The sequence below is a fragment of the Podarcis melisellensis genome (assembly GCF_964234715.1).
Source record: "Podarcis melisellensis genome assembly, chromosome: 12".
In the NCBI taxonomy this organism is placed as follows: Eukaryota; Metazoa; Chordata; class Lepidosauria; order Squamata; family Lacertidae; genus Podarcis; species Podarcis melisellensis.
Window position 1 is genome coordinate 15,876,624 of NC_138544.1, and position 18,950 is coordinate 15,895,573.

General features: G+C 46.9%; 1 protein-coding gene across 1 annotated transcript in view; it reads right to left on the bottom strand.

Moving 5' to 3' along the window:
- The window catches only part of NOD1 (nucleotide binding oligomerization domain containing 1), a 35,312-nt gene extending 18,079 nt beyond the window's left edge, over positions 1–17,233 (bottom strand). Inside the window, exons 1-6 of the mRNA XM_081883100.1 lie at positions 16,797–17,233; positions 11,229–11,304; positions 10,577–10,916; positions 6,617–6,791; positions 2,783–4,586; positions 1,410–1,493 (exon numbers count right to left, since the gene is read on the bottom strand). Coding sequence (XP_081739226.1) covers positions 1,410–1,493; positions 2,783–4,586; positions 6,617–6,791; positions 10,577–10,792 — 2,279 coding nt within the window. The 5' untranslated portion in view covers positions 10,793–10,916; positions 11,229–11,304; positions 16,797–17,233. The remainder of the gene's footprint in view (positions 1–1,409; positions 1,494–2,782; positions 4,587–6,616; positions 6,792–10,576; positions 10,917–11,228; positions 11,305–16,796) is intronic.
- Between the last annotated feature and the right edge of the window lie 1,717 nt (positions 17,234–18,950).

An 18,950-nucleotide genomic window follows, 5' to 3' on the forward strand; every position in this document is an offset into this window, starting at 1 on the left:
CGGTGGGGGAAATAATAAAAAAAGGAACCGGTGTTTAGATTTGTAACTTTTTAACAGCTAAATCACAGAGCCTAGGACTTGCTGATCAGAAGGTCGGCGGTTCAAATCCCCATGACGGGGTGAGCTCCCGTTGCTCAGTCCCTGCTCCTGCCAACCTAACAGTTGTAAAGCACGTCAAAGTGCAAGTAGATAAATAGGTACCACTCCGGCGGGAAAGTAAACAGCGTTTCCGTGCGCTGCTCTGGTTTGCCAGAAGTGGCTTAGTCATGCTGGCCACATGACCCGGAAGCTGTACGCTGGCTCCCTTGGCCAATAAAGTGAGATGAGCGCCGCAACCCCAGAGTCGGTCACGACTGGACCTAATGGTCAAGGGTCCCTTTACCTTTACTTTACCTAACAGCTACAAACCGGGTAGGGTTATTATATCAGATGCATGGGATCTGATTCCCTCCCCACACAAAAAAACCCCATTACAATTCATTTAGAGTCAGAGACCTGCGAGAACCTGGTAAATTAACTGTGCAAAAGTTCAAGAAGGAGGTTTGCAGTTTGCTTTAAGGCTCCAGTTGCCTCGATTCTGCAAAGCATGTTCTGTACTGTTCTGTATGCGCATTGCTTGCTGGATGGGAAAATATGGATCCTTATCAGTTGCACACTCTAGAGAGCCTTTGAATGGAATGCACATGCCAATGTCTATTATTCCAGTCTGCCAACACCCACTGCCTTCTTGTGCAATTCACGGAAAATTAACGCCATCTTTACCTGCGCCTAGACCTGCCTTGGAGCCAGCGTGTGATAAGACAGAGAAATAAATCTTTCACTGCACAGCTGCAATACTGTGCCCACTCATTCGGGAACAAGACCCACTGACAACTGCAAGACGACCCAGACTGTACAGAAACTTATTCCTGTATGCGACTACAACGGCAAGAACGTCACTTGCCCCAAAATGGAAGGAAGAAGTCTCAGCCAAAGAAGAACGGATACAAAAACTTATGGAATATGCAGAAATGGCGAAACTTACTGGAAAAATTAGAAAACAAGAAAACAAACTTTGGTATAAAAGAAAGAAAGTGGTTTATGGAATATTTACAGACAAATTGTAAACAGATAAGAACATTGGCAGGATTTAAATTATTGAAATGTATAAACCTGAAAACCATAAATAAAATTTGTTTTTGTTTTTTTAAAAGACAACTGCAAGACTTGGTGGAAAATGAGTGGGAGCCGGATCCAAACGCCTTTCCTTTGGAAAGTTTTCCCCTGGGGCCAACACCGATGAGGGAGCGACAAGGTGATTTGGCGCAAGGCAGAGTCGCACATGAACACACGATGTTCACGAGGCTCCCTTCGGTCATCGGGACCATCCCTGAACGTGACAGCTATCCAAGCTCCTCATTCATACGTACCCCAAATAACTCACAATTCTGTACTTAGACATCTCGTCGTAAAGCACTCTGACTCCTTGGTCTGTGATCTGGTTAACACTTAACCTGAAAAAAATAAAAGGGGCAGGCGGGAGAAAATAAATGGCTCGTTGAGATACAACAGGGGGAAAAGTAGTTGGAAAATCCTCCTTTTAATAGGCACCGAAATGTGCTCTTTAGATTTTGTTGCAGCATCAAAGAAATAGAACAAAACATACGTTTAGAGAAGATTGGGAAATGTTTATTGAATATATGGGGAAGAATTGTGTACACTTGAAAACCTTGGCAGCCTTAAAATAAATTCAACAGTGTCAATAAGTTTTGATGGATGCAATAATGGAATACTGAATGGTTTGGTTTACCTAAAATATGCAGGGATTTATGATATGCAAAATGAACCATGGAAAGAAGGGAAGCCGTTGATATTTTAAGGATGTTTAAATGAGTATTCTAAATTGTAAAACAGAAAATTTAATAAAAATTATTAAAAACAACTCCATGGAAAACATGGTGGGAAGCTGACAAAAATAAGAGAAAAGACGAAACTGGGTTTTGACTGCGTATGTTGAAACTTAATAAAATAAGTTTTTTTAAAAAAAGGAAAGAGAAGAAAGGAAGAGAGCATGCTAAACCTTGCTGTTTGCTTCCCCTCCAACAAATCGTGTTTTGTTAGCCCAGCAGTCTTATATAGTGGTACCTTGGTTTTTGAACATAATCTGTTCCGGAAGACCGTTTGACTCCAGAAATGTTCAGCAACTGAGGCGCAAAGGGCAGTTTGCAAATTCAATAGAGAAAATGGGGGGGGGGGACTCACCGGAAGCATTTATTTCTTCTGGTTTTTGGCGTTCGAAAACTGAAACGTTCGAAAACCAAGGTACCAAAACCGAGTACGTTTCCGAGCACAATTCATAGTGTTGGTGCTGTCCTTTAAAACCGTAAACGGCCTCGGTCCAGTATATCTGAAGGAGCGTCTCCACCCCCATCGTTCTACCCGGACACTGAGGTCCAGCACTGAGGGCCTTCTGGCGGTTCCCTCACTGCGAGAAGCCAAGTTACAGGGAACCAGGCAGAGGGCCTTCTCGGTAGTGGCGCCTTCCCTGTGGAACGCCCTCCCACCAGATGTCAAAGAGAATAACAACTACCAGACTTTTAGAAGACATCTGAAGGCAGCCCTGTTTAGGGAAGTTTTTAATGTTTGATGTACTACAGTATTTTAATTTTTTGGGAAGCCGCCCAGAGTGGCTGGGTATAAATAAATAAATAATAATAATAATAATAATAATAATAATAATTACCACTGTTATCAGAGATGGGCTGATGACCTTTGAGAGCAGTCGACAAGCCCAGGAACTTACCGAAGTACTGCCAGCCTACTGAAACAAGGCATCAGCTGCTTTATCCCATAATCGTTGATGTTGTTGTTGTCCAAGTCCAGGGCCAGGCGCTTCCGGAAATGATGCATGGTGAACGAGATGGCGCTGCAGTCGGCAGAGTAGACGTTGCAGTAGGTGAGCTTGATGTAGTTGGCGCCCATGCCCTTGGCCACCCCCATGCCCACCTTCTCGTTCTGAGTCTCGTAGATGCACCTCAACATCCATACGAAATTGGGCATCACTTGAATCTGCCGGTATTCCTTCAGCCTTGCCCGGGTTAGCCCCTTCAGGTGGGACTTCATGCTTTCAAAGAAATAGGTGAGGAGCACCTTCCTCTTCTTCTTGAGGGACGCGGGAGAAACCAAGTGCTGCAGGAGCTTCTGCTTCGACTTGGACAGCAAGCCGCAGAGGAAGAGGTTGGTGAAGTGGAAGTGTTCGTTGTTCCGGAAAGGGTCCTCTCCCGTCGGGTGGTGCTTCTTCAGCCAAGCGATCGGGAAGCAAGAACGCAGGGTGGCGTCCGAGGTGGAGCATTCGGCAAAAAAACGGAGCAGATCTTTGCCGCTCACCTTCTTGTCGGTGACCAGGTGCAAAGCGGTGAAGAAGGACTGCAAGGTCAAGTGCAGGAACTCGTAGGAAACTTGGTCTCCGCGGCCACCGTAGTCGGGAACAGCCCTGAGGAAACCAAGCTGCAGCTCCTGCTCGGAGAGGTTGGTGAGGACTTCCTCTTGGTCAAAGACAAAGAGAGATTTCTGCATCGCCGCGTGAGCCACTCTGCTCAGAGCAAACAGTGTCTCTTTGTTGGACCTGTAGGTCTCCACTTGGCTCCTGTTGTTCTTCTTCAGCAAGCTGGTCTTCTGGATTCGGTTGAGGTGGACTTCAGTCATGAGCAAGAAAATATCGGTCAAGGTCACGGTGAAATCCGGGAGCTCGTGGCTGTCGAAGGCCGAGTGGAAGTGGTCAAAGCATTTGAAGATAATCCAACAGAACAAAGGCACTAAACAGAGACTGCTCAGATTTGGGTTGGCTTCCAGTTGGTTCAGGACTAAGGTCCTGCACCCTTCATCTTTGAAGAACATTTTCGTGTATTCTTTCAGGTTACTGCTGGAAAATCCTCGGAGATGTACCTTCTTCCGGACAATGTTCCGATGAACATCTGTCCCTGTCCTGGCAGTCAGGACTTTCTGAGATCCCTTCAGAAGTTTCCCGCTGAGGAGACCCACCAGCAAAGCCAGCGGGTGGATCGATTCAGTGGGGGAGCAGATCTCTGGGACGCTGTTGAGGTCAAAGTCAGAATGGATCTCATCAAAGCCATCGAAGGTGAACAGAACCGTGTGAGGGAACTTCACGATGAAGTCAAAGACCTCTTCAGGGTCCTGGTCTGGGAAACAGTTGTACTTGAACAGGAGGTCTTTCAAACATATGGCTTCATCCTGTTTGAAGCAGCTGAACATCCGGCATCGGAAACGAAAGAAGAATTTGGCCCCTACATCGAGTTTACCCTTGGACCAGAGGTTTTGCATCTTTTGCAAGAGAATGGACTTCCCAATCCCTGCATCACCAAAGATATAGATCACCTCTCCAGCTTCATTGATCAGACCAACGTTGACGTCCAGCAGGTTCTCTAAGCTATTCACGTTGCTGAGTTTCTCGTTGTTGTCCTTGATAAACTCCATGATGTTGGAGGAATAAATCTCCTCAAGCAACATGTCCTCCTTCTGGGCATACGACATGATGAACTTTGTGTCTCGGCCCAATTCATCTTTAAGTTTCTGACGGTACCTGCTAACTAAAGGTAGCATTGGTTATTACGAAGAGAAATACTAGCACAAGGGAGCCAGCATGAAGAGATACGTCATACAAAACCATCACAAAAAAAGCAAAGAGTCAGCGTGGGGTAGTGGTTAGATGATGGACTAGGACCTGGGAGATCAGGGTTCGAATCTCCGCTCAGCCATAAAGTTCACTGTGTGACCTTGGGCCCGTCACTCACTCACTCTCAGCCTAACCCACCTTAGTGTTGTAATGCACAGGGGGAGAATTCTGTATCTTGAGCTCTTTGGGGAAAAGTTGGGATATAAATGTAACAACCACCACAATTCTGCTGGATTCTAGAAGGGTTTGGGCTTGTGTTTGCCTACAGCAGTGGTGTCCAAACTTTTTTCAAAGAGGGCCAGATTTGATGAAGTGAAGGGCCAACCAAAATTGTGAACCTTTTTTTTAGGATTGAAGTTGTTGAGGTTTTTTTAGGATTTTACTCTGGGAAATAAAACTGCCACAGGGGCCAGATTAGGCCCTCGAAACCGACTTTGTTCATGCCTGGCCTACAGCAAAGTTCACCTCTGACCCTCAGAGCACTTTCAAAGTAGCTCGTTTTATGCCATGCGGGTCTGCTGTTCAAAGAAGTGATTTCATTTTTACACAGTTCAGCTCCCTAAAGTCCCCAACTGTTCTGTTTAATTAGTGAACCTTCTTTGGATTGTTTTGTGGGGTATTTTAAGTTCACAGCACCTCCTTCTCAGTTTTGTCTACCAGCGGCTTCTGCCACCAGAAATGTGCAACAACCCTTTGTGACAACATACATGATATATTTGAAGTAGCCATGAGATCGGCTATCCCCAACTTGGAGCCATGCAGGAATTTTGGTATTCAGCCAGACTGGTTGGGGTTGATAGGAGTTGTGACCCAACAACCTCTTAGTGGAGGTGCAGGTCAATTCTGTGTCCAGGGCAGCTGTCTACCTGCTCCATCTGGAACGCTGGCTGAGACCCTACCTGCCCACAGACTGTCTCACCAGAGTGGTGCATGCTCTGGTTATCTCCCGCTTGGATTGCTACCTGAGGCTACCTTTGAAGGTGACTGGGAAACTACAACTAATCCAAAATGCGGCAGCTAGACTGGTGACTTGGAGTCCTGAAAGACCTACATTGGCTCCCAGTATGTTTCCAAGCACAATTCAAAGTGTCAGTGCTGACCTTTAAAGCCCTAAACGGCCTCGGCCCAGTATACCTGAAGGAGCGTCTCCACCCCCATCGTTCAGCCCGGACACTGAGGTCCAGTGCTGAGGGCCTTCTGGCTGTTTCCTCGCTGCGAGAAGTGAGGTTACAGGGAACCAGGCAGAGGGCTTTCTAGGTAGTGGCACCCAGTGGCGTAGCGTGGGTTGTCAGCACCCGGGGCAAGGCAAGTAATTTGCGCCCCCTAACCCGTGGAACCAGGTAGGGGCAGAGAACTGCGAGTGCGAGCGCGCCCCCCCAGATGTTGCGCCCGGTGCGGCCGGCCCCCCCTGCACCCCCCACGCTACGCCACTGGTGGCGCCCACCCTGTGAAACACCCTCCCATCAGATGTCAAAGACATAAACACCTATCTGACTTTTATAGACATCTGAAGGCAGCCCTGTTTAGGGAAGTCTTTGTTTGATATTTTATCCTGTTTTTAATATTTTGCTGGGAGCTGCCCAGAGTAGCTGGAGAAACCCAGCCAGATGGGCAAGGTATAAATAATAAGTTATATGATTATGATTATTATTATTACAAGCGGATTTGAAGAGGCTGCATTAGATACTCTGCTAGAGCTCCTACGTTTCATGCACAGAGGAACAAGCCACCAGTTTCAGGCTGGGTAAATGCGAAAAGCAGGATGCAATCTGCACATGTAGTCCGTTTATGGGAGGCGTACCCTGAGAAACTCACCCTGCTAACCTTTATTATTTATTTCTCCTGGAAAAAGCGTTTCACCAACATTGAAGCAATGAATGATGGGATTACCCAGACAAGCTTTTTCTATAGGGAATATAAATATTCTAAAAGCAGGCATCCTACCTGGGTCGGTATTTTCAACGGGCTTATTACCAACGACCTCTGAAGGGCGAAACCCAATCTCTTCTAGCCATGGCTGCAGCTCATAATAAGCATCTGCTACTTGCTGCAGGATATAGACGCAGTATTCCGCCACTTCTTCTCCTTTGCTCTGCGCGAGATCCAAAATTTTGCGGACCTGCGGAAAGATCACACGAGACGTCAAAGATCTACAGAGGCAGTGGATTAATAGGTAGAGTACTCTCAAGCGCTCTAGAGTCAATTGCTGTTGTGGGACAACACATCATCTGCCTTCTTCTTTGCAGAGCCAATAACAACATCTCAATGTTGCATTTTTTCCTGCATGCATGGTTTTTAATGGAGCTGAGGCTACACCACCATGTCGTGCTAAATGCCAATCGCACCAGTTGCAAGTAGAGGGACACTATCTGGCGTGACACAACAGCAGGCATCATTCAACATGTTACTGTCAGGAGCTCAGCCTACACTCGAGTAGGACCCTGGCAGAGACACAGGCCTGACTGGCGTGTTCTCTCCCTCCTGGTCGATTGTTCGGGAGCTTCAAAAGCTTTAGTCTGCCTGAACATCACAGCAACCGATGTCAGCAGACATCGACACACTTAGGGATCCGCAGAGTCTTCACAGCTTGCGTAACAGACCTCAGCAGCTCAGCATTTTGGCTAATCTACTTTATTTACATATAAACACACACAGAGCACTGCAACATGGCTCCCTCTCTCTCTAGCATCAGACAGCAAAGAGAAAGAACAAAGGACAATAGTCCCACTTCACGGAACACAGTAACACAAACATCCTGTCTCCGTCACTTCCCACTCTGTGGAGTCAAAACATATACCATCGTGTGATAGACAACAATCCCATGACTGCAATCATGGAGCAGGAATTCTAACAGTCCTTTCCTCCAAGTTTCCCCTGTCTCTTCACTTTCTCTCACGGCTGCATTTCTTGCCTCACCCCTATTCATGACCACAATGCCAAGCAACACCTACCAGTTCTTATTGTCTATCACATGATGGTCTATGTTTTGACTCCACAGAGTGTACCACTGTACTTCAGATATATGTTGAACTGGATGCGGGTGGTGCTGTGGTCTAAACCACAGAGCCTAGGGCTTGCCGATCAGAAGGTCGGCAGTTTGAATCCCCGCGACGGGGTGAGCTCCCGTTGCTCGGTCCCAGCTCCTGCCAAGCTAGCAGTTCGAAAGCACGTCAAGTGCAAGTAGATAAATAGGTACCGCTGTGGTGGGAAGGTAAACGGCATTTCCGTGTGCTGCTCTGGTTCGCCAGAAGCGGCTTAGTCATGCTGGCCACATGACCCGGAAGCTGTCTGCGGACAAACGCTGGCTCCTCTGCCTATAGAGCGAGATGAGCACCACAACCCCAGAGTCATCCGCGACTGGACCTAATGGTCAGGGGTTCCTTTACCTTTACCTTTATCCTTTGGCGTAGGGTTTGGCCTGTTTGTTCAATATAGAGAGCTAAAGGGCACTGTTGGCATTTGATGGCATGCGCAGTGTTAGAAGATGAGCAATTAAATAGTCCTGCACATGAAATCTCATACCAATAACAAACTTAGTTGGTCTCTAAGGTGCTACTGGAAGGAATTTTTAAATTTTGTTTCGACTACAGCAGACCAACATGGCTACCTACCTGTAACTAAAACTATGGAAGGCATGAATACATTTCCACAAACACAGCAGGAGTCATTTTGAGCCTTGAGAATTGGCACCTTGAAGAATCTCCGAGTACACAAAACACCCTGACCGACCGCAGTGAGGGAATGTAATTTCAAATGTTGAATAACTGGTTCCTTAAGTCCATCAGCCAGAGGCTGCAGAAAACTAACAATTATTAACTGGAGAAACAGAATTAACTCCCGAGGCTGGAGGAAAGGTCAGTTATGGCCAGAAGTACAGGTTTTCTCTCCCCTACTGTTTAGAAAAAAACCCCCACATAAAGCATCTTTGTCTTACTGGAATGTTGGCAGGAGGAGACTATTATTCGCATGGGCTATGGCTCCGTCAATTGGGGCAAATGAGCCCAGAACCAAAACAGCGAGAAGTCCAAGGTCCACATGAATACAGGCCCTTCTCACTTTTTGTACTGATCTTAGTATGTTGTGGGACGCGGGTGGCCCTGTGGGTTAAGCCACAGAGCCTAGGACTTGCCAATCAGAAATTCGGCGGTTCGAATCCCCGTGACAGGGTGAGCTCCCGTTGCTTAGTCCCTGCTCCTGCCCACCTAGCAGTTCAAAAGCACGCCAGTGCAAGTAGATAAATAGGTACCGCTCTGGCAGGAAGGTAAACGGCGTTTCCATGCGCTGCTCTGCTTTGCCAGAAGCAGCTTAGTCATGCTGGCCACATGACCCGGAAGCTGTATGCCGGCTCCCTTGGCCAATAAAGCGAGATGAGCACCGCAACCCCAGAGTCGGCCACGACTGGGCCTAATGGTCAGGGGTCCCTTTACCTGTACCTTTTAGTATGTTGTACTACAGAGACGAGGAAACTTTTTTGGCTCCATGGGCCAGATCTTTATCAGGATTGGCCTTGTGGGCAATATCTGCTGTGCCACATGATGTCACTGTGATGTCATGTGGTTGCCAGGTCGATTGCCGCACCCACCTGTCAGAATTCCTTGTGGGCTTCCCGGGCGCTCAGCCGCCACTGGGGAAAGTCCTTTATTTTGCTTCACGGGGGATAGGCAAAGGGGAGACGTCCTCTCCTCCTTCCCAATGCAGCAGAAATTGACAGCAGAGAAGCGGGAACAAAGCAATAGGAGGAAGCCTTTGTTTTTCCAGCCCCAATGTCAGAGGTGCAAAGGGGAAACGCAGGGAGGAGTGCAGAGGGCTTGAAAAGAGCAGCACTGGGGTGAAGATGAATCATCGTCTAACCCTGGGGGCAGCAAACCTTTTCAGCAGTCCCTCAGACCTTGTGGGGGGCTGAAAAATAATTTTTTGGGGGGAATGAACGAATTCCTATGCCCCACAAATAACCCAGAGATGCATTTTAATAATAATAATAATAATAATAAATTAATTAATTAATTAAAAATTATTTATACTCCACCCTCCCTGGCCAGAGCCGGGCTCAGGGTGGCTAACACCAATAAAATCACAGTAAAAACATAATAGGGGGGAAAGGGGGGGGAACCCAATTTAAAAGATATCCTCATTTTAAAGTAGCTGATAAATCAAGACCATAAGGGGAGGGAAACAGACTGAGTCCAAACCAAAGGATCAGACTGAGTCCAAACCAAAGGCCAGGCGGAACAGCTCTGTCTTGCAGGCCCTGCGGAAAGATGTCAAGTCCCGCAGGGCCCTAGTTTCTTGTGACAGAGCGTTCCACCACGCCGGGGCCAGTGCTGAAAAGGCCCTGGCCCTAGTTGAGACTAATCTAACCTTCTTGAGGTTTGGGACCTCTAAAGTGTTGTTATTTGTGGACCTTAAGGTCCTCCACGGGGCATACCAGGAGAGATGGTCCCATAGGTACGTAGGTCCTAGGCCGCATTTTAAATAAAAGGACAAATTCTACTCATGTCAAAACACCAGGCAGACCCCACAAATAACACTGGGACGGGCCAGATTGAGAAGGCGATTGGGCCGCATCTGGCCCCCGGGCCTTAGCTTGCCTACCCCGGTCTAACCTCTCTGCTGGCAAATCTGAACAAACCTCCTTGCCATTGAATCCGAATACAGTGGTACCTTGGGTTAAGTACTTAATTCGTTCCGGAGGTCCGTTCTTAACCTGAAACTGTTCTTAACCTGAAGCACCACTTTAGCTAATGGGGCCTCCTGCTGCTGCTGCGCTGCCGGAGCCTGATTTCTGTTCTCATCCTGAAGCAAAGTTCTTAACCCGAGGTACTATTTCTGGGTTAGCGGAGTCTGTAACCTGAAGCGTATGTAACCCAAGGTACCACTGTACAAGTCTGAAATGGATGCAGATACCTTGTCCGCTTGCGTAGGATATTGCGCTGCAATCTCAGCATCCTCGGTAGAGAAGTATTCATTCTTGATCAAGTTGTCAATCAAACACTGGGTATTACGGACTTTGCCAACCAGCAGCTCTCGGTGGACTTTCAGCAAATTAACGAAGGACGGCGGACGGGCCGCCGAAGGGCCTTGCTGAAGAATCTCTCCATTACCAGGGGGCTGAGCTTCCATCGTGATGAGAATAAGAGGCTGCTTCTTCCAAACTCATCTTTGGAAAACGGCAGAGGTGTGATGTAAAGTCGCCCTGGCAGCTGGCTCCATGCAAGAGGAACGATTCTGCTCGGCTTTGCTGGATCTGCAAAGAGAGGAGCACGCGAACATCCATTAAGCTGTAGGGCGACTCTGAGGAAATGTCACAGGCACTAATTGGAAATTGTGGTTTTATTATTGGTTTTTATTTATTAAGTCTGGATACCACCCCTCCGCTTGTAGATCTCAGGGCAGTTCACGACATGAAATCACAATATTAATAAACACAAAATACATAATAAAAATAAGAACAAAAGCTTTCTTTTAATCTTTCGGATTATCTACAATTTTCTCTTCTATATTTACGTATTAAATTTTTATCTTGTTTCTTCTTTAGCTGCCCATGCCAGCAATTTACCTGGTCTGTTAGCAAATCTGAAGTTTTTCCAGGAGATTCCTTGGAATCTTGTTTTTATGATTTATGGTTGATATATCTTTCTAAAATTGTAAGTTGAAAAACCAAATGAACAAATGTATTTTAGAAAGAACAAAAGCAAGCCAATAATCTCCCTCTCCCACAACACAATTAAAAGGACATTGAATGGCAATCAGCCTGGTTGAAGAGGAATGTTTTCGCCTCGTAACCATATGTGTATAATGAAGGCGCCAGGCGAACTTCCCTGGGGAGAGCATTCCACAGACGAGGAGCCACTGCAGAGAAGGCCCTGTTTTCGTGTTGCCTCCTTCCACACCTCTTGAGGAGGAGGAACACAAAGAAGGACCTCAGAAGATGATCTCAGGGTCCAGGTAGATTCATATGGAAAGAGGTGGTCCTTGAGGTGCTGTGGTCCTGAGCCATTTGAAGCTTTATAGGTCAAAACCAGCACTTTGAATTGGGCCCGGAAACTAATTGGCAGCCTGTACAGTCGGACCAGGATCGGTGTAACATGCTCAAACCATCTTGCTCCAGGCTGGCCATCCAGTTCTGCACTAGCTGAAGTTTCCAAGCCATCTTCAGAGGCAGCCCTACGGATCCCCCACGGCAGTAATCTACCCTAGAGGTTACCAGAGCATTTTGACCGCCCCACACGTTGGAAGGCACAAATAGTAGGAAGCAAGAAGAATTACCGACAATTGAAGAATGGAGGATGAAGTTAATGGACTATGCAGAACTAGATAAACTAACAGGAAGAATTAGAAACTGGCAGGACCAGAAATTCACAGAATACTGGAGTAAATTTACGGACTAAAAAAACGAAAAACTCTTTCGTCTTGCGAGTTTTTCGTCTTACGAGGCATTCGTCTTGCGAGGTACCACTGTATAAGAAGTGGATAAAACAGTGGATTATCAGAGGTGCTGATGGAAGTCTAAAAAGATTGTATAAGTGATAAGTTTTGTGGTACACTTTATAATTTATATGTTAAAATCAATAAAAATTATTATTAAAAAAAGGAAGGCACAAATAATACGGACAGCAGGGGTGTGTGTGGCTGTCCAGATGGTGTCATAGGAACGAATCGTCACGAATGCACAAGAAAAAGGATGTCTGGAGGCAACCATATCTTTGGCTCGGGCCATCGGTTCATGTCTTTGGTGGGTGCCAAAGCTCAGCGGTCGAGACTGCAAGCAGAATTCAATTCCTGGCATCTCCAGGTTGGTCTGGGAAGAAGGATGGCTTCTGGAGAAATTCTGCTATTCTGAGATAGATAGACCAATGGGGCAACTCAGCAGAAAGCCACTTCCTTTATTTCTCAAGAAGGCTGAGATCCCGGAAAGTATCTTCCCCCACACACAAACACACACATCCAAGGCATGCGCTTGCGACATCATTTGGAAGTAACCCAGCTAATGAATTACCACCAGGCACGCTCTCTCTGCAAAAGCACCCAGGTGATTCAGCCTCAGAGAGCATATAAAAAGTCCTCTGTGGCTTAGCTAGAGCAGAATTTTCGGCACAAAACATCGGCTAATGTGGTCGACTGATAATTGACCGGTACGTAGATTAGCAAGAGTACAATATATCTAAATAGCAGCCTGATGACACGAAGCTCCCATAATATTTATTTAAACCCAGTGCTGTGCCTAACATTTAACAATTTGAGAATTGTACTTTCGAAGGCATATTATGCATACTTCTGAAAGGCTTTTTATCTGTTTGAAAATCACTCCCAAATTATTGTTTTCCTAGCCACACTTGAGAATTACGGGCAACAGTTGTTGGTTTTTTTGGTTCTTTAAAAAACAGATTCAAAAGCTGAAAACATATCTGTGTTTCTATAGTTATAATCTCTGAGATAATGAAATTGATATTAAAAGAGATCCGCACTTGCATATATGTAAAAGCAAGCATAATGATACTTTAAAGAGATGAGAAGACTGTTATTAACTCTGTTTTAGTTGTTTTAAAATATACAATAGCAATAAAAGCATATTTATTACAGATATGTTTGCAGGCCTGGGCTCCTTTGGGACAAAGGGTGGGATATAAATACATAAAGAAATAACTAAAAATGAATACAGTTCATTCTAAATGCAGGATCGATGCCTTGATACTATTATGAACTCAATCATTAATGACAAGTCAAATGGCCGTATGGAGGGACGCTTGATAAACAAACACGTGTTGAATGGAAGTAAATTCACTTTTCACTTTGGAATAAAAAAAATTAGGCACTTGAAAAGAGAAAGCCTCTGCACTGAAAGCTTTCAAATACAGTGGTACCTCGGGTTAAGTACTTAATTCGTTCCGGATGTCCGTTCTTAACCTGAAACTGTTCTTAACCTGAAGCACCACTTTAGCTAAAGGGGCCTCCTGCTGCTGCCGAGCCGCCAGAGCACAATTTCTGTTCTCATCCTGAAGCAAAGTTCTTAACCCGAGGTACTATTTATGGGTTAGCAGAGTCTGTAACCTGAAGCGTATGTAACCCGAGGTACCACTGTAAATAAAATTATTTCTGAGTGGTGAACAGGAAATTCTTCCTGGCAAAGAGATAGGTTAAAATGATAGGTTCTTCAAGTGATCAGAATTCACGGTTGAAATCCTTCCATTTGTTGTTGTTGTTTAGTCGTGTCCGACTCTTCGTGACCCCATGGACCAGAGCACGCCAGGCACTCCTGTCTTCCACTGCCTCCCGCAGTTTGGTCAAACTCATGCTGGTAGCTTCGAGAACACTGTCCAACCATCTCGTCCTCTGTCGTCCCCTTCTCCTTGTGCCCTCCATCTTTCCCAACATCAGGGGCTTTTCCAGGGAGTCTTCTCTTCTCATGAGGTGGCCAAAGTATTGGAGCCTCAGCTTCATGACCTGTCCTTCCAGTGAGCACTCAGGGCTGGTTTCCTTCAGAATGGAGAGGTTTGATCTTCTTGCAGTCCATGGGACTCTCGAGAGTCTCCACCAGCACCATAATTCAAAAGCATCAATTCTTGGCTAGAGCTTCTGGCTAAAATGTGGCTCACATGTTTGAGCTGCAAGAATTGCTCAACACAAGGATGTTACAAATTCCTGAGACAAGGGAGTGTCTCTCCCTGAAGAAACTAGAAACTCTGGGACTGCAGTTCAGAACATGGCTGAAATCCAGAGCACAATAAACGAACCAAAAAAACAAGCAAACAAACAAATAAGCAAAACCAGGTATTACTACTTATGCCAATGCAACTATTAAAAATTCCAAACCTATTACACCTATTAATGTTTTTCCTACAACTGGATAAAATCTAGGGACAACTGGATAAAAGCTACATTGTGATACACAACGTAGCAGATCTATTGAACTCAATGGATCTGAATGCTGGAGAGAGAAAAATAAAAAACTAGATTAAGGGGTTGGGGAAGTCAGGCATGAAAAATTGCTCAATATCTCAGATATTTTCTCAGCTATGTGCAGAACTGAACACATGAAATTCCAGCTGTTTTCCCAGTTTCCTGGGGAAAACTTTATTTTCCCCACCATCACCAAACCTTCCTACACCTGCGCAGCATTAGGGAACTTTCATGTACAACCTGTTAAGATTTCCTCCCCAAGGAGAGAAGGATGGCAAATGTTAATTAACAATTAAAACTTCTAAAAGCAATTCCGAGGGAAGTCGTCAATAGGTGTGGAGAAAATAACAATGTTCATAGGGAGGGAATTCCAAGCGGTAGGTGCCACAAGACACCGATTTGGGGGCAGGACAGACCTTCTGAGAAGGGGGCTTCTGCAAGGAGGTTACCGTATTTTCTGCTCTATAAGACTCACTTTTCCCCTCCTAAAAAGTAAGGGGAAATGTGTGTGCGTCTTATGGAGTGAATGCAGGCTGCGCAGCTATCCCAGAAGCCAGAACAGCAAGAGGGATTGCTGCTTTCACTGCGCAGTGATCCCTCTGGCTGTTCTGGCTTCTGAGATTCAGGATATATTTTTTCTTGTTTTCCTCCTCCAAAAACTAGGTGTGTCTTGTGGTCTGGTGCGTCTTATAGAGCGAAAAATATGGTATTTTAGGTATCCGGGTCCCAAACTGTATAGGGCTTTGCACACCAAAACCAGACCTCGAAATCAGCCCAAGTTCACTGCAAGTGAGAGAAATTATTTCTGTCTCGCCAGAGTGGTGCACGTTCTGGTTATTTCCCACTTGGACTACTGCAATGCGTTCTATGTGGGGCTACCTTTGAATATGACCTGGAAACTACAATTAATCCAGAATGCGGCAACTAGACTGGTGACTGGAAGCAGCCGCTGAGACCATATAACACCGGTCCTGAAAGACCTACATTGGCTCCCAGTACGTTTCCGAGCACAATTCAAAGTGTTGGTGCTGACCTTTAAAGCCCTAAGCAGCCTTGGTCCAGTATAACTGAAGGAGTGTCTCCACCCCCATCGCTCTGCCCAGACACTGAGATCCAGCTCCACCCCCATCTCCGAGGGCTTTTTGGCAGTTCCCTCCCTGTGAGAAGTGAGGTTGCAGGGAACCAGGCAGAGGGTCTTCTCAGTGGTGACACCCGCCCTGTGGAACACCCTCCCATCAGATGTGAAGGAAAGACACTGGGTCTGCAAAATATCTTTCAAAAATAAGGGTGCAGACCAGGCTTCCTGCACCTAGCACTCACTCATGTTGCCCATGCAAATCTTGGGACATTTTGCACCAAAAGCAAATGAATAATTATAGTATTTTAAAATCACAGGCACACATCTCCTTTCGACCAGTAAGTTGTCACTCTCTCTTCTATTCAATAGACTGTGAATGGGAAGAAGGGCAGAAGTCTCTGGAGTCAGGCATCCCAAACACTTCTTTCCGGGGAAGAGGCTAGTCCTCAGGATCTCAGCTCTCTCGTTTTATTAATACTCCTCTTAATTTCTTAGGCAAAGGCCCAAGCCGTTTACATGAAACGGTATAAAAATATTCGTTGAAAAATAGCAACAAACACAGACCATGGTAGACATAGTAATAAAATGGCTGAAATAGAAATGAAGTATTATTTTAAATCTACAGATTTTGAAAAAATGGGGCGAAATAAAATTACACATTTTGGATAGGCTTGCCTAAACAACAACAACAAAGTTTTTGGCAGGCCCTGAAAGCAGCGGAACGAAGGGCGCATGCTTGGTGTCAGCTGCTGCCCATGCAGAGAAGTGTCTAACCACAATCCACCTGCTTCTCTCTGCTGGGGGCCTCTGCCAATTAACGCCAATTAACTGCCAATTAAAGCAGCACCCAAGGAGACCCCTGCCTCTTAGCCGGCACCCACAAATGGCCTTCTGTCCTGCAGCATTTCAGTGTTTTTAGGTGGCGTGCAATGGCGCCCTCTCTCTCTTTAGGATTTCTGCCTCTCTCTTTTTACAAGGAATCCTGGATTTGCAGAGTTGGAAGGGAACCCCCGGGGTCATCTAGTCCAACCCCTGAAATGCAGCCAACAAATAAACAAATAAACAAACTTGCATACTCAGGCACGACCCTCCAATTCTAGGATCCACAGGCCAGTCAAGCGGGGGGGGGGCGGGCAGGCGAAAATACACCCCCCCAGGATCAGCTCCGCCCCATGGCCGGGTTCAGAAGCGCGTTTCTGCAGGGCTGGACTTGGCCATCCTTGCCCGCAGCTTGCAGGATGCTGGACTCGTCCGCGGCTGTGTTTCCTAGTGGGGAGAGACCCGCTCTTCCCTTCGCCAATCCTGGCCTTTTTCGCCCGTGGGGTGTGGGTGTGGATCTCTCGCCCTCCTCTGGCTGCTCTCCAGCCCCCCACGCCGGCCGCCTCCTCGGTCGAAAACTTTCCAACTGAGCGCCGGAAACGTCCCCGCGGCTGGATCGTGGGAGAAAGGGAGGCGGAGAAAGGAAAAGTGAAAGTGCGGGGAGGAGGAAGGAGGCGGGCGCCTCCCCCGCGCGGCTCGCCGAAAGTGAGAGCGGGCGCTGCGGCGGCTTCTCTTGCCGCCCCCTCCCCGGGATCCCGAGCCGATCGCGCCGGATCCCAGCCTGCCCCGCCCGGTTAAAGGGGATGCGGGCGACCCGGGCGCCGCCCTCCTCCGGAGACGTCTGGAGGGGCTGGAAGGTGCGCTTTGTGCAAACCGGAGGCGGGAGCAGAACGGGATCTGGAGAGCAAAGGATCCCCGTTCCTCGGGGCCCGAACGGAGCAAGATCTCCCGGGCTGTTATCCCGGGAGATCTTTGATCCTCCTGATTTGGAGGACTGGTATTCGACGGCTGGGCCAATTTACCCTGCACAGAATCGCAGGCTTGGCCAAGAGGAGCATCATCAGCAGGACCAGTGGCCAGGGATAATGGGAATTGTAGTCCAAAAACACCCGTTTTTGGACTGCCATCACTCCTAGCTAGCAGGACCAGTGGTCAGGGATGATGGGCATTATAGTCCCCCAAACAGCTGTTTTTGGACTGCCATCAGACCTAGCTAGCAGGACCAGTGGTCAGGGATGATGGGAATTGGAGTCCCCAAAACAGCTGGAGACCCAAATTTGGGAAACACTGATCTTGTCCAGCCTCCTGGCATGCAAGCATCTTTCACCCAGCATGGGGCTTGAACCTAAGATTAAGAGTCTCACGCATTGCCTATTGAGCTATGCAGAGGATCTTGGAAAGATCTCTCATAAATTAAAAGCATCTCAAGGGCAGAGCTAGAATGACCGAGAATTTTTTAAAACAGCTTTCTCATACAGCTGTTGAAGTGCATGGTCACTCCGTGTGCCAGAGGTATATGCAAATGTCTGGCTCATTTAGGACTAGGTAGAACCTTTAGTCACAGAAATGATGAACCACACTGCTGCAGAATACTTTTGTTTTTACGAATCTTTATTTGTAAAGGGAATGTTGCTAGGATTTAATACTTCATTATCCCTTTGCGCTGTGAAGTTTTGCCCTTCCACACCGTTACATTTTACGGTTTAAATAAAAAGTGAAAGAGTACTTATCACGTTCAAGTGTTCATTTAAAAAGAAAAAAACACTTCAAATATATACAGTGGTACCTCAGGTTACATACGCTTCAGGTTACAGACTCCGCTAACTCAGAAATAGTGCTTCAGGTTAAGAACTTTGCTTCAGGATGAGAACAGAAATTGTGCTCTGGCTGCACGGCGGCAGCAGGAGGCCCCATTAGCTAAAGTGGTGCTTCAGGTTAGGAACAGTTTCAGGTTAAGAACAGACCTCCGGAACGAATTAAGTACTTAACCCGAGGTACCACTGTATTTATAGATTTGCCCAAGTAAAGGTAAAGGTACCCCTGCCCGTACGGGCCAGTCTTGACAGACTCTAGGGTTGTGACACTCATCTCACTCTATAGGCCGGGAGCCAGCGCTGTCCGAAGACACTTCCGGGTCACGTGGCCAGCGTGACAAAGCTGCTCTGGCGAGCCAGAGCCGCACACGGAACGCCATTTATCTTCCCGCTAGTAAGCGGTCCCTATTTATCTACTTGCACCCAGGGGTGCTTTCGAACTGGTAGGTTGGCAGGCGCTGGGACCGAGCAACGGGAGCACACCCCATCGCGGGGATTCGAACCGCCGACCATGCGATCGGCAAGTCCTAGGCGCTGAGGTTTTACCCACAGCGCCACCCGCGTCCCCTGTTGCCCAAGTAAGGCCACCTTTTTAGTGGATGAAACATTTTAAATTAAGCTTGGATTGACTGAAGTGTGCATCTTGGTTAAGCACAATGCTACCGGTGCG